The sequence below is a fragment of the Lissotriton vulgaris genome, chromosome 2_2 (genome assembly GCF_964263255.1).
Source record: "Lissotriton vulgaris chromosome 2_2, aLisVul1.2, whole genome shotgun sequence".
NCBI lineage: Eukaryota > Metazoa > Chordata > Amphibia > Caudata > Salamandridae > Lissotriton > Lissotriton vulgaris.
This window is the reverse complement of record NC_141688.1, coordinates 320,376,878-320,399,160: the sequence shown is the minus strand read 5'-3', so window position 1 is coordinate 320,399,160 and position 22,283 is coordinate 320,376,878. Positions and strand designations below refer to the sequence as shown.

Sequence of the window (22,283 nt, the reverse complement as noted above, 5' to 3'; positions counted from 1 at the left end):
TAGCCATCCCAAAAGGATTCAAAGCCTATAGACAGGATAGATCAGGCAAAAGAGGAGGAGGAATTGCTATAATAGCCCGGGACACTTTTAAAATTCGGATTACGACAATTCCTACCACGACATGTGAGTCGTTTCAGTATGACATCTACCTATCCCCGTCTTACAACTTCAGAGGTGTGTTATTATATAGACGACCTGAGACGCGGTCGGGATTTCTCATAGAAATAGCCACTATTCTAGAATCACTAGCAATTGAGAAATCTATAACATTGTTAGGAGATTATAATTTCCATTTAGACAGCCCTGAAGATAAAGACACAATGGCCCTTCAGTCAGAAATGGAGGTCTGCGGCCTGTCACAGTTGGTGACGGGACCTACCCATGATGCAGGCCACACCTTAGATGGTGTATTTACCAATCTACAAAACCTATCGATAATTGATGTCCTCCCTATGACCTGGACAGATCACCATCTAATATTAGGCACTATAAAAATTAGTGAGACCCCCTCCCCTAAACTACCCTCCTTAAGGCAGGAATCTTTCAAAGTATGGAAAGATATTAGCATATCGAATCTTGGAGTATCTCTGGACAAATCTAAACCTACTCTTTCCACTGACCCAGAGACTGCTACAACACAGTATCATGATTGGCTGGTTCACGCTACCAACGAACTAGTACCAACTAAACAAATGTCCAAAAACAGAAACTCCCCTTCGGCACCCTGGTACACAGAGGAACTTAGAAAACATAAGCAGCTTTGTAGAAATAAGGAGAGGCATTGGAGGAAAAATTATGATAAGGAAAGTAAAGATGAGTATGTTAGACGGACCGGGAGGGTCGGCCGAGATTACGGGGAGAGGTCTCCAGGGAGAGCCGTCTCCAACGACTGTACAGATAAGTAACTTCCCCCCCCACAGACGGACACCACACAAGATTGAAGGTTAACGAGACTTTATAGGCAATTCTTAGGTTACGTTGATATGATACAAGGAGGTCTGGACTCAGGGGTCCCCTCGGTTCTGATCTCTGGTTGAGGAAAAAGGGGTAGCGGGACAGTCTTAGTTGCCAATGAGTTAAATAGCTCTCAATCCTCGAGCTCGGTGTGTTTGCTGATCGGGCCGTGGAGGAGCCAAGCCGGTCCCGAGATGGACGAAGGATGATCGCCGGGCCGTGGAGAAGCCAAGCAGGTCCCGGGATGGATGACGGATGGTCGACGGGCCGTGGAGAAGCCAAGCAGGTCCCGATGCAGATGACGGTTACAACGGTCCGCGGCCTCGCCAGCAGATCCGGACGACGATGAAGGATGAAGGTTACGACGGCTGTGGCAGCGCCAACAGGCAGGACGATGGTGCACAGGACAGAGCTACGGCAGCGCCAGTAGTCCGTCCAGGGTGAGTTCCTCTTTACGTCTCTCGACTCCAAGATACAACTGCCTTCCTGCTCTGGAGCTGCCCCAGTTATAGGGCTGGCGGGCTTTGATGTCCGGACCCTCGCACTTGGAGGTCGGGAGGTCCGGGATGAGGGAGTCCAGACACCCAGCGGGGGGGTGGAGCCAGCGCCCGGGGAGGCGATGGGCGAGCGGCACTGGCCGGGGGAGAGCCATCGACACCTCTTTCTCCCATTGACCTGCCAAGTAGCTCGCTCACCTCCTGGGTGGAGGGTGGTGCCGGAATGTCTGAGGCCGGGCTAGGCCCAGGGTTGAGGTCGATCGGGGGCCAGGCGGCCTCGTGATGAAGTGTCCAAGATGGCGGCCCAGGCTGAGCGCATGGGTCGGCAGTGGATCGGGCCCATGAGGTGATCATGTTCGAGGGCAGGTGTCCCTGAGGGGACGTAGGACGTACAATGGTGGTGTGTGGTGCTTGTATGACTGGGCTCGGGCCTGGTCGAGCCGGGGGAGAGCGGCCCGTCATGTGGCCTGTCCAACATGCGTCCCCCCCAGCTGAAGGCGGGGAGAGTTACCCATCCTCTTGGGGACTCTCTTCGTCGAGGCGGAAAAACCGGGACAGGCCATCCGCGTTGGCGTGGTCGGACCCAGGCCGGTGTTCAACCGTGAAGTCCATACCTTGCAAGGAGATGGACCAGCGTAGCAGTTTTGGGTTTTCCCCCCGCATATGCATCAACCACTGCAGGGGTCGGTGGTCAGTCTGTACCCGAAAGTGGGTGCCAAAAAGGTAGGGCCGGAGCTTCTTGAGGGCCCATACCACAGCGAAGGCTTCCCTTTCTATGGTGCTCCAGCGTTGTTCCCGGGGTAGGAGTCTCCGGCTGATGAAGGCCACCGGTTGATCAAGGCCTTCGGTGTTCACTTGGGACAGGACTGCCCCAATGCCCTGGTCGGAGGCGTCCGTCTGGACGATGAACTCCCGGCTGTAGTCTGGGGCCTGGAGCACAGGAGCGGAACACATGGCGGCCTTTAACTGTTCGAATGCCGCTTGACACTCTGGGGTCCAGTTCACTTTCTTGGGCTGATTTTTTGATGTGAGTTCGGTGAGAGGCCCCACGATGGTACCATAGTCTTTCACGAACCTTCGGTAGTAGCCCGTGAGGCCCAGGAAGGCTCGCACCTCAGTTTGAGTGATAGGGGGTTGCCAGTTCTGGATGGCGGCAATCTTCAGCTGTAGAGGGGCCACTAGGCCGCTTCCCACCTGGTGTCCGAGGTAGGTCACCGACCCTTGTCCAATTTGACATTTGCTGGCCTTGATCGTGAGGCCAGCTCGCTGAAGGGCTTGTAGTACTGCTTGGAGGTGGTGGAGGTGCTCGGTCCAATGGTGGCTGTACACAGCGATGTCGTCCAGGTAGGCGGCGCTGAACTCTTCGAGCCCCGCCAGGACCTGGTTGACGAGCCGTTGGAAAGTCGCTGGGGCATTTTTCATGCCGAAGGGCATGACCTTAAAATGATAGTGGCCATCGGGGGTGGAGAAGGCAGAACGTTCTTGTGCTCGGGATGTGAGGCCGATCTGCCAATAACCTGCCGTCAGGTCGAAGATGCTGAGGTAGCGGGCAGCGCCCATTCGGTCGACCAGTTCATCTGCCCGGGGGATGGGGTGTGCGTCCGTTCTGGTGACGTCATTCAGGCCCCGGTAGTCGACACAGAACCGGAGTTCTGGTGTGGTTCCGGGGGCGGCCGCTTTGGGGACCAGTACGACCGGGCTGGCCCATGGACTGTCTGAGGGCTCGATGACCCCGAGCGTGAGCATCTTAGCTACTTCCGCCTGGATGCAGGTCCGTACCCGATCAGGTACGCGGTAGGCCCGGTGGCGGATAGGAGGGTTGTCTCCGGTGTCCACATCGTGCACACACCAGGAAGTGACACCTGGGGTGAGGGAGAACAGACTGGCAAATCGTGATAGGAGGGCTTGGCACTCGTGGCGTTGTTCTCTGGTGAGGGACTCCGAGAGTCGGACCCCATCCACGGAGCCGTCTTGCTCCTGGGTCCGCAAGAGGTCAGGGAGAGGTTCGGAGTCGTCTTCAACCCCATTGTCTGTGGCCATCAAGAGACTGAGTTCTGTTCGCGCAAAGTGGGGTTTCAGTCTGTTGGTGTGGAGGACTCGGAGCGGATTCCGGGCGGACTCCATATCGATCAGATAGGTGGCAGGACCCTTGCGCTCGATTACCTTGAAGGGTCCCGTCCATTTGTCTTGGAGAGCGCACGGTTCTGTGGGGGACATTACCCAGACCTGTTGCCCCGGCTCGAATTCAATAGATGAGGCGTTCTGGTCATACCATTTCTTCATGTCCTCTTGACTTGTCTCTAGGTTGGCTTTTGCTAGGTCTCTGAACCTTCGGGACTGGTTGCGGAGGGTGAGGAGGTACCGGAAGACATCGGGCGGACTCTTGGCCGGAGGCATCTCCCAGCCTTCTTTGATCAGGCTGAGTGGCCCCCGTACTGGGTGCCCATAGAGCAGCTCGAATGGGCTGAAGCCTAGGGACTTCTGTGGGACCTCCCGGTAGGCGAAGAGGAGGCACGGCAGCAGCACATCCCACTGGCGACGGAGGGGCTCTTCCAATCCCCCGATCATCCCTTTTAGCGTGCGATTGAACCGCTCAACAAGTCCGTTTCCTTGGGGGTGATAGGGGGTCGTGAAGCGGTAGGTGACCCCACACTGTTGCCAGAGGGACTTCATATATTTGGAAATAAAGTTTGTGCCTCTGTCACTGACGACTTCTCGGGGGAACCCCACACGGGAGAAGATCCCCATCAGGGCCCGGCCGACCACTGGGGCTGTCACGGTCCGGAGAGGAATAGCCTCAGGGTAGCGGGTGGCGTGGTCCACTAGTACCAGGATGAAGCGATGGCCTTGTCTTGTACGCGGGTCTAGGGGTCCCACAATGTCTATTCCGACCCTCTCAAATGGGGTCGTGACTACTGGAAAGGGTTGCAGGGGGGCCTTTAATTTGCGGCCGCTCTTCCCACTGGCTTGGCACGTGGGGCAAGATCGGCAATGCTGGTGCACATCGTTTCTCATTTTTGGCCAGAAGAAGTGGGTCACTAGGCGGCTGTAGGTTTTATCTTGTCCCAGGTGCCCTGCCAGGGGGACATCGTGGGCCAGATTTAGCAGGAAGTCTCTAAAGCGGAGGGGCACCACTAGTACTCGGTTGGCCCCTAGCTCGGCGATTCGTTGCTCGCTGTACAATAGGTCATTGTCCCAGTAGACCCAATGAGTTCCGGAGGTATCCCCTGCGCTTTGGGCGAGCGCTTGTTGTCGGAGTCCCTCAAGGGAGGGACAAGTCTCCTGCTCCTGACGAAATTGTTCTTGTGTGGGTCCCCCTTCTTGAGCCCACTGGTCAAGATTAGCAAGGTCGGAAGGTTGGGCAAGTTCGAGGGGGATACCATGGTCGGGGGTCTCGGCGGGGGCGACCGGGGGCGGTGGCGCCGGCCATTCTGGTTCTTCGGGGTGAGGGTTGGCACGGGCGGCCATGGACCGGGTGGTGACGCACGCCCAGTCTGGGACGCCCAACATCCCCAAGTGTTCTTTTCGCTCCACGGCTGCCCACGGGGAGCTTTCCAGGTCATTTCCGAGGAGGCAGTCCACGGGGGCGTCGTCTCGGACCGTTACCTTCAGCATGCCGGAGACCCCTCCCCACTCAAAGGGGACGCAGGCCATCCGACACAGACTCTCTGAGTTGTCGGCGGATCGTACAGGGCAGAGAATGTTCGGTAGATATTGTTCTGGGGTCACCAGATGACAGCGGACGGCTGTCACACTGGCCCCGGTGTCTCGAAGGGCTTCGGCCCGTTGTCCATTGATGCTCACCCATTGGCTGTACTTCTGGGTGTTAGCGGGTAGGGGGACCCGCGGGACCATGTCTCTTCCCCCTAAGCACGCGAGAGTCATGGCTGCTGGCTCCCACTCTTGATACTCTTGCTCGTCTGTTTCTTGTTCCTCGGAGATCTGTTCTTCCCCTAGTGCCGCGGCGGCCACCTGGCGGGGTCTTGGACTCTGATACTGCGGGCAGCTTGGGTCGTTTGCATAGTGGCCGACTCGTTGGCATCGGTGACATGTAACATTGGCTCTGTATCCCGGTCGCGCCGGGGTGCTGCCCCGGTTGGCCGGGGGGGTGGTGCTGGTAGTGGGGGCGGCCGGAGTGTTGTCTCTTCCTCGTCCTTGGCCCCCTCCTCCTCCTCTGGGTCGGGGGTGACCATTGTTGTTCCTGTTCTGCTCGTAGGACCCATTCCGGCCCACTCTGGTGATCTCCCACCGGTCAGCTTCGGCTGCGAGCTGCCGGGGATCGGTTAACTTGCTGTCGAGGAGGTGTTGGCGTAGTTCAATGAAGCAATTGTTGGACAGATGCTCCCATACCATCAGATTGAACAGCTGCTCGTAGGTCGTGACGTTGTTCCCTCTGATCCAGCCTTCGAAGGCTCTGCTAAAGTACGTTACATAGTCCACCCAAGTTGTACCTGGAATGCGTGTGCAGTCTCGGAACCGCTGACGGTACATCTCGGGCGTGAGGCCATAGCGGGTGAGGAGGGCCGCTTTCATATGGTCGTAGGAGGTCATCTGGTGGTCTGGGAGCTGTAACAGAGTATCGCGGCCCTCATTAAGGAATTTGCCCCATAGGCCGGCTCCCCAGTCGGCTCTATCGATCCGGTGCGCAGTCATCGCGATTTCATAGGCCTTAAACCATTGCTGGATGTCGTCTTCTCGAAAATATTCTCGGACCACATCCTTGGGGATGTGCACTTTTTTCTCCGTGGTCCCTGGGGTGGACGGTCGGTCAGGCACCCCTAACTCTTTATTCTGTTTGCGCAGGTTGATCTCGGCTAGGTTCCGCTCGTGCTCGTACGTTAGTCTTTTTTCCTCGAGCTCCCTTTGCCTCTGTTTCTCCTCTCTTTCTTCTCGGAGGCGAAGGTGCTCTAAGTTTATTTTTTGCTCGGCCAATTTGAGTTCTATGTCCATCTTGAGTCGGGCCATTTCGAGTTCGTGTAGTCGGGCTTTTTCTCTTTCTTGGATCTCGTCTTGCGAGAGACTGGTTCTTTGCCCCTCAGGGCCCGTGCTGGTATTTTTCGCGGTGCTTTGCTCAGGGGCTTCGACATCCCCGGTCTCTGCCCAAGATTCTAGGGCATGCTTGAAATCGTCCTTGGTACTTAGTCCGGTGGTAGCGATACCCAGTTCGATGCAGAACTGCTTTAGTTCACGATGGCTGTATTCCTCGAGTTTTTCCATTTGGAACTTCTCAGTTGATCCGCTCTCTTTAGTTGACATTGTTGTTCGTTGTGGGGTGAGCTACTCTCTGTACGTTATGCGGTGATTCGGATCGCGCCGCTGGCCACCAATGTTAGACGGACCGGGAGGGTCGGCCGAGATTACGGGGAGAGGTCTCCAGGGAGAGCCGTCTCCAACGACTGTACAGATAAGTAACTTCCCCCCCCACAGACGGACACCACACAAGATTGAAGGTTAACGAGACTTTATAGGCAATTCTTAGGTTACGTTGATATGATACAAGGAGGTCTGGACTCAGGGGTCCCCTCGGTTCTGATCTCTGGTTGAGGAAAAAGGGGTAGCGGGACAGTCTTAGTTGCCAATGAGTTAAATAGCTCTCAATCCTCGAGCTCGGTGTGTTTGCTGATCGGGCCGTGGAGGAGCCAAGCCGGTCCCGAGATGGACGAAGGATGATCGCCGGGCCGTGGAGAAGCCAAGCAGGTCCCGGGATGGATGACGGATGGTCGACGGGCCGTGGAGAAGCCAAGCAGGTCCCGATGCAGATGACGGTTACAACGGTCCGCGGCCTCGCCAGCAGATCCGGACGACGATGAAGGATGAAGGTTACGACGGCTGTGGCAGCGCCAACAGGCAGGACGATGGTGCACAGGACAGAGCTACGGCAGCGCCAGTAGTCCGTCCAGGGTGAGTTCCTCTTTACGTCTCTCGACTCCAAGATACAACTGCCTTCCTGCTCTGGAGCTGCCCCAGTTATAGGGCTGGCGGGCTTTGATGTCCGGACCCTCGCACTTGGAGGTCGGGAGGTCCGGGATGAGGGAGTCCAGACACCCAGCGGGGGGGTGGAGCCAGCGCCCGGGGAGGCGATGGGCGAGCGGCACTGGCCGGGGGAGAGCCATCGACACCTCTTTCTCCCATTGACCTGCCAAGTAGCTCGCTCACCTCCTGGGTGGAGGGTGGTGCCGGAATGTCTGAGGCCGGGCTAGGCCCAGGGTTGAGGTCGATCGGGGGCCAGGCGGCCTCGTGATGAAGTGTCCAAGATGGCGGCCCAGGCTGAGCGCATGGGTCGGCAGTGGATCGGGCCCATGAGGTGATCATGTTCGAGGGCAGGTGTCCCTGAGGGGACGTAGGACGTACAATGGTGGTGTGTGGTGCTTGTATGACTGGGCTCGGGCCTGGTCGAGCCGGGGGAGAGCGGCCCGTCATGTGGCCTGTCCAACAGAGTATAAGAAGATGCTGAACAAGTATAAGCTTCTGATCCTGGAAGCCAAAAAGAAATATTACAGGGAGCAAATTGAGAATTGCAGTAACTCTAACAAAAAGCTCTTTGATATAACTAAACAACTTGCAGGAGCAACTCCTGATCTGAATCCCCCAGCCTCACAAAAGTTTTGTGATTCAATAGCCACTTACTTCTTTACTAAAGTAAATGACATTTCCTCTTCATTTACTACTTTTGATACACAAAAAAATAATGATATAAAGAGGCCACATACTGATAAAATTTTCTCGCAGTTTGTTGAAATCTCGGAAAATCAAACCCAGGATATCATCAAATCTATTAAATCAGGCTCAGCTCTGGACCCTTGTCCTTTGAAAACCTTACGCCCATTAATGGACATTTTGATCCCGGTCATAACCCAGATCTGCAACCTAATGTTCCGAACTGGAATCTTTCCCTCCCCTTTAAAAAAAACTTTACTAAAGCCACTCTTGAAGAAATCTGGCCTAGATAAAGCGGAGTTAAAAAACTATAGGCCCATAGCTAATCTCCCATTCTTAGCAAAAGTCGCAGAAAAAGCCATGAACACTCAACTTGCGGAATTCATCGAGCAAAACCAGCTGCTCGATGAAACTCAATTTGGTTTCCGCAAGTTTCATGGTACAGAAACTGCGCTTATCAAGGCAGCAGATGACATCCGACTGATCCGAGATCAAGGGGGATCAGCACTATTGGTGCTTCTAGACCTATCAGCTGCGTTCGACACGGTCGACCATAAAATCTTGGTCGACCGTGTCGAGGGGATGGGAATAATGGGCCTAGCGAAGAATCTACTGACATCATTTCTGGCGGACAGATCTCAGGCAGTCGTTGTGGGACAATTTGAGTCAACAGAGTTGTCCTTGCCATGTGGGGTACCACAAGGTTCATCCCTGAGTCCGACACTCTTTAATATCTACGTGTCGGACCTCGCAAAAACCATCAAAGCGCACGGGATGAACCTTACCTCATATGCTGACGACACCCAGTTGATTCTGACGATCAGAGATGATGGGGAAGAAGTAGCGCAGAGTTTTAAGGCAGGAATGCAGGCTATTGGCCGATGGATGTCCGAAAGTCGCTTAAAGCTGAATTCGGAAAAAAACGAAGTGGTAACTTTCGGTCACCTCAGCCCTAGCTGGTCCTCGGCGTGGTGGCCACTATCTTTTGGAACTCTGCCTAAACCAACTACGAAGGTGAGAAACTTAGGTGTCACCTTCGATGATAATCTGAATTTTATGGCTCATGCCAATCAGACGACCTCGGTGGCTTTTTACAAATTACGGTTGGTAAAAAAGATCTTGCCATTTCTACCTGATTCTGTAGGCAGAACCTTGGTAAGTGCCCTGGTCTTGTCGGCACTAGACTACTGCAATGGCTTGTTTGCCAATGCCCAAATTAGGGTCATAAAAAAAATGCAGCTAGTGCAGAATGCTGCGGCCCGGCTACTCTCAGGTGTCCCCAGATTTAAACCAATAACTAACACCTTGAGAGATCTCCACTGGCTTCCAGTAAAGAATCGAATAAAGTTTAAGACCTTGTGCATCGTGTACAAAGCCTTGCACCAACAAGCCCCGCAATTTCTGAGAAAACACCTCATCTTGTACCAACCTTCCCGACCACTCCGGTCCGCGAAGATGAACGATCTAGTAGTGCCACGTACTAGATTAGTAAACTGGGGAGACAGACGCTTTCTGGTTGCTGCCCCTAAATTGTGGAATACCCTTCCGCAATCAATCAGAGCTAGCCCAAATCTGTTGTCATTCAGGAAACAGCTGAAAACATGGTTGTTTAACCTCTAAAAAGCCAAGAAGCCAAAGGTAGGAGAGTTTGCAGACTACAGCGCCGAGACGCCTGCGGGCATTTGTTTGCGCTATATTAAATGTTAAAAAATAAATAAATAAACTGGACCGCTGACTCTGGTCCCAGTGCCCCCCAGGCTCCTCCAAATATGGCGCCCGCTCTCCACCTGCTTTCCGCTCCGCCTCCATTTGAGTCGCCGTCGGTTTCTTTGTGCCTCGCCGCCCCTTGTGCAATCTCTGCGATTTCCGGAGGCCGGTTTTTGCCCTTTCTCGTTCTCGTTCTCTCTCTTCCCAGGCCTTGGCTCCATCAGTACCCGCTTTATACGTGTCCCACCATTCCCATGCTTCCGCTGCCATACCAAAGAAGTGTGTCCTCTCATCGACCACCACTCTGAGTTTCGCCGGGAAGAGCAGGGAGTATGATATTCCCTCCGTCCGGAGCTCTTTTTTGAGTGATAGGAAGGAGGCCCGCAACCGCTGCGTCTCATAAGTGAAGTCTGGGTACAAAGTTATTCTGCTATTCGCCACCTGAAACGGGCCGGTGTCCCGAGCTCTCTGTAGTAATAGGTCCCGGTCTTTATAGTGCAGTAGTTTAGCGATAATGGGCCTCGGGGGTAGACCGGGTTTCGGCGGTCCTGAAGGAACCCGATGCGCTTGTTCTAGAGCGAAGAAGGATGATAGGCCCTCCGGTGCCACTACGGAGCTGAGCCAGGTCTCAAGAAACTCCACCATATCCTCCCCCTCCTCTTTTTCCAGAACTCCCACGATACGAACGTTGCTTCGCCGACTTCTGTTTTCCCCATCTTCCTCTCGCCTCTCTAGGACCTGGATCCGATCAAGGGCATCCGTTAGTTTGCTCTCAAAAGTCTTGTGTGAGGGCACCAGATCCTGCAGAGTATCTTCCACGTCCTTGACCCTATCCTTGAGTTTGTCGTGGTCCGCTCGTAGAAGACCCAGTCCCGAGGCCACTTGTGCAATGTCTTGTTGCAACACGTCCTGTGTGGCAGCTATGGCTTCCAATATGCGGTTTTGTAACTGCTGCAGCTCCGAGGGTCCTGCCAGGTCACCTTCCGCCATGTCTGAGGCCGTCGCTCCCTCGGTTTTCCCCTTCGGCTTCACCATACTGCGCTGTCACCTCTTCCAGGGTCGTTAGTATTGTCTATTTAGCTCCTGGTCTCGCCACTGATGTTGAGGGCTAGGTATGAGGCCACCGTTGTCCCTGCTCCTCTCAATTCCAGGCCGCTTCTGAGATGCCACCCAACTCGCTGGGCCGTTTCAGGCCTGTGATGCGCTGCGGACTCCACTGGTCGCGCGGGCCAAAGTCAACGGATGAATCGCTGTTCTGGGCGGCTCGGTTCCAGGAATCCGCTCCGCTGCTACTATACTTCGCCGGCAAGGAGAAAGCACCTCGTCGGTCGTCATCTGTCTACGGGGCTCCTCTGACCAGATTCCACCGCCATCTTGTCCATCCTTTGCTCTCGGACTGGCGGGCTCGGTGGGCAGGCCACCCGTCCAGTGTTCACCCTGGTCCGTCCCCAGGACACCAATTTTCACTCAGTGGTGATGTCGAAGTTCGGGGCTCCGGGTCCAACAGGAGGAACGGCAGAGCCGTGGTCGATCAGTTTTTCCGTTCGTTCTTTGCGTTTTCACACCTCGGTCGCCATTTTGAGGAGCGTCTTTGTTTCGCTGCGGTTGAAGACGAATCGCTGCTCCAGCTTCAGATAGTCCCCGATCTGCTCCGCTGGTGGCTCCTCACATGCCCCCCGTCGTCCTCCATCAGAGCCCCTTCTTTTCTGGGGTTGTCTCGGGGTTTTTAGCGACGATTTTCAGGATATTTGTGGGGATCGGGCGCGGAGCTCCGAGCTCACGCCGCCATTCCCTCCGGCGTCCAAGCCACGCCCCCTGGACATTCTCTTACATATGCAGGAGAACAACACCCAACTCTATCTGAAAACCTCCTCACCGGATAACATCACTACACTCAACTTCACCCTATTGGCTACTCAAGACTGGTTAACTGAGAACCACCGCCTGCTAAACACCACCAAAACAGATACCTCCTCATTTCTACCCCGAAACACACTCCTAAATTCAACCTCTGGATGAACCAACTCACCGTCTTTAACTGCCCCCCCCCCCGCCTTATTGACTCAGCTAAATCTCTCGGAATCACCCTGGACAAGCACTTCAACATGAAGACCCATATCAGCAATGTGTGCAAGGGAGCTAACCACCTGATCAGGATACTCAGGAATCTCGAACCATTCCTACCACAAGCTGACTTCAAGCAAGTGGTCCAAGCTCTTGTTTTTCTGAGGCTTAACTATGGCAGTGCCACGCTCTGCGGCCTCCCCAACTATATCTTTGCTCCACTAAGGGCATCCTTAAATGCAGCGGCCAGATTGGTTACGGGCACCAAGTGAAATTCACACATCTCCTCAGTCTTAAAATCCCTAAACTGGCTGACCTACGAAGCAAGAATACAGCTAAAGATTGCCTGCCTACCTCACAAAGCCTCCACTTCAAAACCCCCAACTATCTAGCCCAAAAGCTAGAACTATCCAGAGTGGGTCGACCATCTAGGAGTGCTATCTTTCTTCTCCCGAAACCTCAGATATTTCTCAAAAAGAGAACATGCCAACAAGCTTTCTCCGGCTCTACACCGAAAATCTGGAACTCTCTTCCACTGGAAATTCGTAGAATCTCCTCCAAGGGAGCTTTCGAATTGGAAGTAAAAAGATTCCTTAATAGGGTGCACAATAAACTGCTGAAGAACTGCCCAGAGCTGAATGCTAATCATGTATTTTTTCTTTCTTTCTTTTTTTTCTTTTTTTTCTTTTCTTTTCTCTTCTTTTCTTGTTGAACCATTTGCTCCCCTCTTATGTCGCTATTTATCAGTTACTAGCCCGTTCTTTGCTGACCCCTAGGATTTGTAACTGGCCTTGTTATGTGAGCCCTATTTGATTCACTGTCTGTTTTATATTCCCATTTGACTCATGTACTGAACTGTTACCTTCCTTCCCCTCAAATTGTAAAGCGCTCTGATATCCCTAGGGGTCAAGTTTGCGCTATATAAAACTTTATATATAAATAAAATAAAATCATTCAAGGCCATGGCCTTACCTCAGCAATGCCACTTGCACCCAGGCCTGCACCTTGCTCCCTGTCTCACTCCTTAGCACTCCACCCTATTGCCCCTACCCCCAACCTCTCCCCCTCTGAGCCCTTCCCTCTCCCCAGCGTCACCTGCTCAGTTCGTCCAGGCGTAGGCAAAGAGCCCATTCTTCTTCCAGAGGGCGCACCGGGCCGGGTAGTACTCGGGCTCCACAGTCAGTGAGGTGGAGAGTAGGGCTGTGTGATTGGGGTAGGCCGGCCACTCTGGGGGCATTGCACCTGCAGAGGAAGGAGACAATAAGTGTGTGTTCATACAGAGATGCTGCAGCTCCGCCTTGGCGCCTAACTCTCTGTCCATCACCATGAGCTCTATGCCCATCACCATGAGCTCTCTACCATCACCCTCAGATCTCTGCCCTCACCCTCAGATCTCTGCCCATCGCCCTCAGATCTCTGCCCATCACCCTCAGATCTCTGCCCATCACCCTCCACTCCCTGCCATCACCCTCAGATATCTGCCCTCACCCTCAGATCTCTGCCCTCACCCTCAGATCTCTGCCCATCACCCTCCACTCCCTGCCATCACCCTCAGATCTCTGCAATCACCCTCAGATCTCTGCCCATCACCCTCAGATCTCTGCCCATCACCCTCAGATCTCTGCCCTCACCCTCAGATCTCTGCCCTCACCCTCAGATCTCTGCCCTCACCCTCAGATCTCTGCCCATCACCCTCCACTCCCTGCCATCACCCTCAGATCTCTGCCCTCACCCTCAGATCTCTGCCCATCACCCTCAGATCTCTGCCCATCACCCTCAGATCTCTGCCCTCACCCTCAGATCTCTGCCCTCACCCTCAGATCTCTGCCCTCACCCTCAGATCTCTGCCCATCACCCTCCACTCTCTGCCATCACCCTCAGATCTCTGCCATCTCCCTCAAATCTCTGCCCATCACCCTCAGATCTCTGCCCTCACCCTCAGATCTCTGCCCATCACCCTCAGATCTCTGCCCATCACTCTCAGATCTCTGCCATCACCCTCAGATCTCTGCCCATCACTCTCAGATCTCTGCCCATCACCCTCAGATCTCTGCCCTCACCCTCAGATCTCTGCCCTCACCCTCAGATCTCTGCCCATCACCCTCAAATCTCTGCCCATCACTCTCAGATCTCTGCCCATCACCCTCCACTCCCTGCTATCACCCTCAGATCTCTGCCCTCACCCTCAAATCTCTGCCCATCACTCTCAGATCTCAGCCCATCACCCTCCACTCCCTGCCATCACCCTCAGATCTCTGCCATCGCCCTCAGATCTCTGCCATCCCCCTCAGATCTCTGCCCATCACCCTCAGATCTCTGCCATCACCCTCAGATCTCTGCCCATCACCCTCAGATCTCTGCCCTCACCCTCAGATCTCTGCCCATCACCCTCAGATCTCTGCCCATCACTCTCAGATCTCTGCCATCACCCTCAGATCTCTGCCCATCACTCTCAGATCTCTGCCCATCACCCTCAGATCTCTGCCCTCACCCTCAGATCTCTGCCCTCACCCTCAGATGTCTGCCCATCACCCTCAAATCTCTGCCCATCACTCTCAGATCTCTGCCCATCACCCTCCACTCCCTGCTATCACCCTCAGATCTCTGCCCTCACCCTCAAATCTCTGCCCATCACTCTCAGATCTCTGCCCATCACCCTCCACTCCCTGCCATCACCCTCAGATCTCTGCCATCGCCCTCAGATCTCTGCCATCCCCCTCAGATCTCTGCCCATCACCCTCAGATCTCTGCCCATCACCCTCAAATCTCTGCCCATCACCCTCCACTCCCTGCCATCACTCTCAGATCTCTGCCCATCGCCCTCAGATCTCTGCCCACCACCCTCCACTCCCTGCTATCACCCTCAGATCTCTGCCCTCACCCTCAAATCTCTGCCCATCACTCTCAGATCTCTGCCCATCACCCTCCACTCCCTGCCATCACCCTCAGATCTCTGCCATCGCCCTCAGATCTCTGCCATCCCCCTCAGATCTCTGCCCATCACTCTCAGATCTCTGCCCATCGCCCTCAGATCTCTGCCCATCACTCTCAGATCTCTGACCATCGCCCTCAGATCTCTGCCCATCACTGTGTGGCATATTGATGCTACACCTTTTAGATTAGAATGTTTCTACATCAGTGCCAGCAGCCTAATTAGAATGTTATGTTTAGAAAAGCTTGGGAGTTGGAGCTGACTGGCTGATTGGGATTTGTAACCAAATGGATGGGATCCTTTCTAAAGAAATAAATCTAATTTAATCAACTTACAAGGACTATTACTTCTTTACACACCCTCCACTCCCTGCCATCACTCTCAGATCTCTGCTCATCACCCTCCACTCCCTGCCATCACTCTCAGATCTCTGCCCTCACCCTCAGATCTCTGCCCATCACCCTCAGATCTCTGCCCATCACCCTCAGATCTCTGCCCATCACTCTCAGATCTCTGCCCATCACCCTCAGATCTCTGCTCATCACCCTCAGATCTCTGCCCATCACCCTCAGATCTCTGCCCATCACTCTCAGATCTCTGCCCATCACCCTCAGATCTCTGCCATCCCCCTCAGATCTCTGCTCATCACCCTCAGATCTCTGCCCATCACTCTCAGATCTCTGCCCATCACCCTCAGATCTCTGCCATCCCCCTCAGATCTCTGCCCATCACCCTCAGATCTCTGCCATCCCCCTCAGATCTCTGCTCATCACCCTCCACTCCCTGCCATCACTCTCAGATCTCTGCCCATCACCCTCAGATCTCTGCCATCCCCCTCAGATCTCTGCCCATCACCCTCAGATCTCTGCCCATCACTCTCAGATCTCTGCCTTCACCCACAGATCTCTGCCCATCACCCTCAGATATCTGCCCTCACACTCAGATCTCTGCCCGTCACCCTCAGATCTCTGCCCATCACTCTCAGATCTCTGCCCATCACCCTCAGATCGCTGCCCTCACCCTCAGACCTCTGCCCATCACCCTCAGATCTCTGCCCGTCACCCTCAGATCTCTGCCCATCACTCTCAGATCTCTGCCATCACCCTCAGATCTCTGCCCATCACTCTCAGATCTCTGCCCATCACCCTCAGATCTCTGCCCTCACCCTCAGATCTCTGCCCATCACCCTCAGATCTCTGCCCATAACCCTCAAATCTCTGCCCATCACTCTCAGATCTCTGCCCATCACCCTCCACTCCCTGCTATCACCCTCAGATCTCTGCCCTCACCCTCAAATCTCTGCCCATCACTCTCAGATCTCTGCCCATCACCCTCCACTCCCTGCCATCACCCTCAGATCTCTGCCATCCCCCTCAGATCTCTGCCCATCACCCTCAGATCTCTGCCCATCACCCTCAAATCTCTGCCCATCACCCTCCACTCCCTGCCATCACTCTCAGATCTCTGCCCATCGCCCTCAGATCTCTGCCCATCACTCTCAGATCTCTGCCCATCACCCTCAGATCTCTGCCCTCACCCTCAGATCTCTGCCCATCACCCTCAGATCTCTGCCCATCACCCTCAAATCTCTGCCCATCACCCTCCACTCCCTGCCATCACTCTCAGATCTCTGCCATCCCCCTCGGATCTCTGCCCATCACCCTCAAATCTCTGCCCATCACTCTCAGATCTCTGCCCATCACCCTCCACTCCCTGCCATCCCCCTCAGATCTCTGCCCATCACCCTCAGATCTCTGCCCATCACCCTCAAATCTCTGCCCATCACCCTCCACTCCGTGCCATCACTCTCAGATCTCTGCCCATCACCCTCAGATCGCTGCCCTCACCCTCAGACCTCTGCCCATCACCCTCAGATCTCTGCCCTCACACTCAGATCTCTGCCCGTCACCCTCAGATCTCTGCCCTCACCCTCAGATCTCTGCCATCACCCTGAGATCTCTGCCCTCACCCTCAGATCTCTGCCCTCAGATCTCTGCCCATCACCCTCAGATCTCTGCCCACCCCCAGATATCTGCCCATCACCCTCCACTCCCTGCCATCACCCTCAGATCTCTGCCATCACCCTCAGATCTCTGCCATCACCCTCAGATCTCTGCCCTCACCCTCAGATCTCTGCCCATCACCCTCCACTCCCTGCCATCACCCTCAGATCTCTGCCATCACCCTCAGATCTCTGTCCTCCCCCTCAGATCTCTGCCCATCACCCTCCACTCCCTGCCATCACCCTCAGATCTCTGCCTATCACCCTCCACTCCCTGCCACCACCCTCAGATCTCTGCCATCACCCTCAGATCTCTGCCATCACCCTCAGATCTCTGCCATCACCCTCAGATCTCTGCCATCACCCTCAGATCTCTGCCATCACCCTCAGATCTCTGCCCTCACCCTCAGATCTCTGCCCTCACCCTCAGATCTCTGCCCTTACCCTCAGACCTCTGCCCTCACCCTCAGATCTCTGCCCTCACCCTCAGATCTCTGCCCATCACCCTCAGATATCTGCCCTCACCCTCAGATATCTGCCCTCACCCTCAGATCTCTGCCCTCACCCTCAGATCTCAGCCCTCACCCTCAGATCTCTGCCCTCACCCTCAGATCTCTGCCCTTCACCCTCAGACCTCTGCCCTCACCCTCAAATCTCTGCCCATCACCCTCCACTCCGTGCCATCACTCTCAGATCTCTGCCCATCACCCTCAGATCGCTGCCCTCACCCTCAGACCTCTGCCCATCACCCTCAGATCTCTGCCCTCACACTCAGATCTCTGCCCGTCACCCTCAGATCTCTGCCCTCACCCTCAGATCTCTGCCATCACCCTGAGATCTCTGCCCTCACCCTCAGATCTCTGCCCTCAGATCTCTGCCCATCACCCTCAGATCTCTGCCCACCCCCAGATATCTGCCCATCACCCTCCACTCCCTGCCATCACCCTCAGATCTCTGCCATCACCCTCAGATCTCTGCCATCACCCTCAGATCTCTGCCCTCACCCTCAGATCTCTGCCCATCACCCTCCACTCCCTGCCATCACCCTCAGATCTCTGCCATCACCCTCAGATCTCTGTCCTCCCCCTCAGATCTCTGCCCATCACCCTCCACTCCCTGCCATCACCCTCAGATCTCTGCCTATCACCCTCCACTCCCTGCCACCACCCTCAGATCTCTGCCATCACCCTCAGATCTCTGCCATCACCCTCAGATCTCTGCCATCACCCTCAGATCTCTGCCATCACCCTCAGATCTCTGCCATCACCCTCAGATCTCTGCCCTCACCCTCAGATCTCTGCCCTCACCCTCAGATCTCTGCCCTTACCCTCAGACCTCTGCCCTCACCCTCAGATCTCTGCCCTCACCCTCAGATCTCTGCCCATCACCCTCAGATATCTGCCCTCACCCTCAGATATCTGCCCTCACCCTCAGATCTCTGCCCTCACCCTCAGATCTCAGCCCTCACCCTCAGATCTCTGCCCTCAGATCTCTGCCCTTCACCCTCAGACCTCTGCCCTCACCCTCCGACCTCTGCCCTCACCCTCAGATCTCTGCCCTTCACCCTCAGATCTCTGCCCATCACTCTCAGATCTCTGCCCATCACTCTCAGATCTCTGCCCATCACTCTCCGATCTCTGCCATCACCCTCAGATCTCTGCCATCACCCTCAGATCTCTGCCATCACCCTCAGATCTCTGCCCTCACCATCAGATCTCTGCCCATCACCCTCAGATCTCTGCCCATCACTCTCAGATCTCTGCCCTCACCCTCAGATCTCTGCCCTCACTCTCAGATCTCTGCCCTTACCCTCAGATCTCTGCCCATCACTCTCAGATCTCTGCCCTCACCCTCAGATCTCTGCCCTCACCCTCAGATCTCTGCCCATCACCCTCAGATCTCTGCCCTCACCCTCAGATCTCTGCCCTCACCCTCAGATCTCTGCCCATCACCCTCGGATATCTGCCCTCACCCTCAGATCTCTGCCCTCACCCTCAGATCTCTGCCCTCACCCTCAGATCTCTGCCATCACCCTCAGATCTCTGCCCTCACCCTCAGACCTCTGCCTTCACCCTCCGACCTCTGCCCTCACCCTCAGATCTCTGCCCATCACCCTCAGATATCTGCCCTCACCCTCAGATATCTGCCCTCACCCTCAGATCTCTGCCCTCACCCTCAGATCTCTGCCCTCACCCTCAGATCTCTGCCATCACCCTCAGATCTCTGCCCTCACTCTCAGACCTCTGCCTTCACCCTCAGACCTCTGCCCTCACCCTCAGATCTCTGCCCATCACCCTCAGATCGCTGCCCTCACCCTCAGACCTCTGCCCATCACCCTCAGATCTCTGCCCTCACACTCAGATCTCTGCCCATCACCCTCAGATCTCTGCCCATCACTCTCAGATCTCTGCCATCACCCTCCACTCCCTGCTATCACCCTCAGATCTCTGCCCTCACTCTCAGATCTCTGCCCATCACCCTCCACTCCCTGCCATCACCCTCAGATCTCTGCCATCCCCCTCAGATCTCTGCCCATCACCCTCAGATCTCTGCCCATCACCCTCAAATCTCTGCCCATCACCCTCCACTCCCTGCCATCACTCTCAGATCTCTGCCCATCGCCCTCAGATCTCTGCCCATCACTCTCAGATCTCTGCCCATCACCCTCAGATCTCTGCCCTCACCCTCAGATCTCTGCCCATCACCCTCAGATCTCTGCCCATCACCCTCAAATCTCTGCCCATCACCCTCCACTCCCTGCCATCACTCTCAGATCTCTGCCATCCCCCTCAGATCTCTGCCCATCACCCTCAAATCTCTGCCCATCACTCTCAGATCTCTGCCCATCACCCTCCACTCCCTGCCATCACCCTCAGATCTCTGCCATCCCCCTCAGATCTCTGCCCATCACCCTCAGATCTCTGCCCATCACCCTCAAATCTCTGCCCATCACCCTCCACTCCCTGCCATCACTCTCAGATCTCTGCCCATCACCCTCAGATCGCTGCCCTCACCCTCAGACCTCTGCCCATCACCCTCAGATCTCTGCCCTCACACTCAGATCTCTGCCCGTCACCCTCAGATCTCTGCCCTCACCCTCAGATCTCTGCCATCACCCTCAGATCTCTGCCCTCACCCTCAGATCTCTGCCCTCAGATCTCTGCCCATCACCCTCAGATCTCTGCCCACCCCCAGATATCTGCCCATCACCCTCCACTCCCTGACATCACCCTCAGATCTCTGCCATCACCCTCAGATCTCTGCCATCACCCTCAGATCTCTGCCCTCACCCTCAGATCTCTGCCCATCACCCTCCACTCCCTGCCATCACCCTCAGATCTCTGCCATCACCCTCAGATCTCTGTCCTCCCCCTCAGATCTCTGCCCATCACCCTCCACTCCCTGCCATCACCCTCAGATCTCTGCCTATCACCCTCCACTCCCTGCCACCACCCTCAGATCTCTGCCATCACCCTCAGATCTCTGCCATCACCCTCAGATCTCTGCCATCACCCTCAGATCTCTGCCATCACCCTCAGATCTCTGCCCTCACCCTCAGATCTCTGCCCTCACCCTCAGATCTCTGCCCTTACCCTCAGACCTCTGCCCTCACCCTCAGATCTCTGCCCTCACCCTCAGATCTCTGCCCATCACCCTCAGATATCTGCCCTCACCCTCAGATATCTGCCCTCACCCTCAGATCTCTGCCCTCACCCTCAGATCTCCGCCCTCACCCTCAGATCTCTGCCCTTCACCCTCAGACCTCTGCCCTCACCCTCCGACCTCTGCCCTCACCCTCAGATCTCTGCCCTTCACCCTCAGATCTCTGCCCTTCACCCTCAGATCTCTGCCCATCACTCTCAGATCTCTGCCCATCACTCTCAGATCTCTGCCCATCACTCTCCGATCTCTGCCATCACCCTCAGATCTCTGCCATCACCCTCAGATCTCTGCCATCACCCTCAGATCTCTGCCCTCACCATCAGATCTCTGCCCATCACCCTCAGATCTCTGCCCATCACTCTCAGATCTCTGCCCTCACCCTCAGATCTCTGCCCTCACTCTCAGATCTCTGCCCTCACCCTCAGATCTCTGCCCATCACTCTCAGATCTCTGCCCTCACCCTCAGATCTCTGCCCTCACCCTCAGATCTCTGCCCATCACCCTCAGATCTCTGCCCTCACCCTCAGATCTCTGCCCTCACCCTCAGATCTCTGCCCATCACCCTCAGATATCTGCCCTCACCCTCAGATCTCTGCCCTCACCCTCAGATCTCTGCCCTCACCCTCAGATCTCTGCCATCACCCTCAGATCTCTGCCCTCACCCTCAGACCTCTGCCTTCACCCTCAGACCTCTGCCCTCACCCTCAGATCTCTGCCCATCACTCTCAGATCTCTGCCTTCACCCTCAGATCTCTGCCCATCACTCTCAGATCTCTGCCCATCACTCTCAGATCTCTGCCATCACCCTCAGATCTCTGCCATCACCTTCAGATCTCTGCCCTCACCCTCAGATCTCTGCCCATCACCCTCAGATCTCTGCCCATCACTCTCAGATCTCTGCCCTCACCCTCAGATCTCTGCCCTCACTCTCAGATCTCTGCCCTCACCCTCAGATCTCTGCTCATCACTCTCAGATCTCTGCCCTCACCCTCAGATCTCTGCCCTCACCCTCAGATCTCTGCCCATCACCCTCAGATCTCTGCCCTCACCCTCAGATCTCTGCTCTCACCCTCAGATCTCTGCCCATCACCCTCCACTCCCTGCCATCACCCTCAGATCTCTGCCCTCACCCTCAGATCTCTGCCCTCACCCTCAGATCTCTGCCCATCACTCTCAGATCTCTGCCCATCACCCTCAGATCTCTGCCCTCACCCTCAGATCTCTGCCCATCATCCTCAGATCTCTGCCCTAACCCTCAGATCTCTGCCCTAATAATAATAATATTAATAATAAGGAATTTTATAAAGCGCCTGGTACGCCAAGTCGGTGTGTCCCTGCGCTAGGATAAGTGGGAGAGGCAGAGCCATAAAACCTAGGACAACGTCAGAGCACAACTATTGAAGAGAGAACAGGTAAGTTTTAAGATCCTTCCTAAACTTCATCTCAGATGACTCTAGCTGGAGGCTCAGAGGGAGTCTATTCCAACTCTGGGCCGCCAAAAAGCGGAAGGACCTACCACCCATCCTGGCCTTCTTAACCTTCGGGACGGACAGCAGGCCAGTCCCGCTAGATCTAAGAGGCCGTGCAGGTGTATAGGCGTTTAGGCATATAGCTTATTGGGGCTGATATTACGTTTCTTCTGTAGTGGAAGAACAATTGCATTTTTCCATCTATCAGGCACCGTATATTTTCTAAAAGATACCTCCAAGAGATATCTTATGTATGGCTCAAGGATGGCAATAATCTCGCCAAACAATTTGGGTGAGGCAGGGTCTCTGGGCGAGCCAGACTTAATGCCTAGACGGAT

At 55.1% G+C, this 22,283-nt stretch overlaps 1 protein-coding gene across 3 annotated transcripts in view; it reads right to left on the bottom strand.

Moving 5' to 3' along the window:
* The window catches only part of LOC147729385 (uncharacterized), a 387,516-nt gene that overhangs the window by 13,402 nt on the left and 351,831 nt on the right, over positions 1 to 22,283 (bottom strand). For all 3 annotated transcript variants that reach the window (XM_086959688.1, XM_086959690.1, XM_086959691.1), the window contains exon 9: positions 12,975 to 13,121. In XM_086959688.1, coding sequence (XP_086815814.1) covers positions 12,979 to 13,121 — 143 coding nt within the window. In that variant the 3' untranslated portion in view covers positions 12,975 to 12,978. The remainder of the gene's footprint in view (positions 1 to 12,974; positions 13,122 to 22,283) is intronic.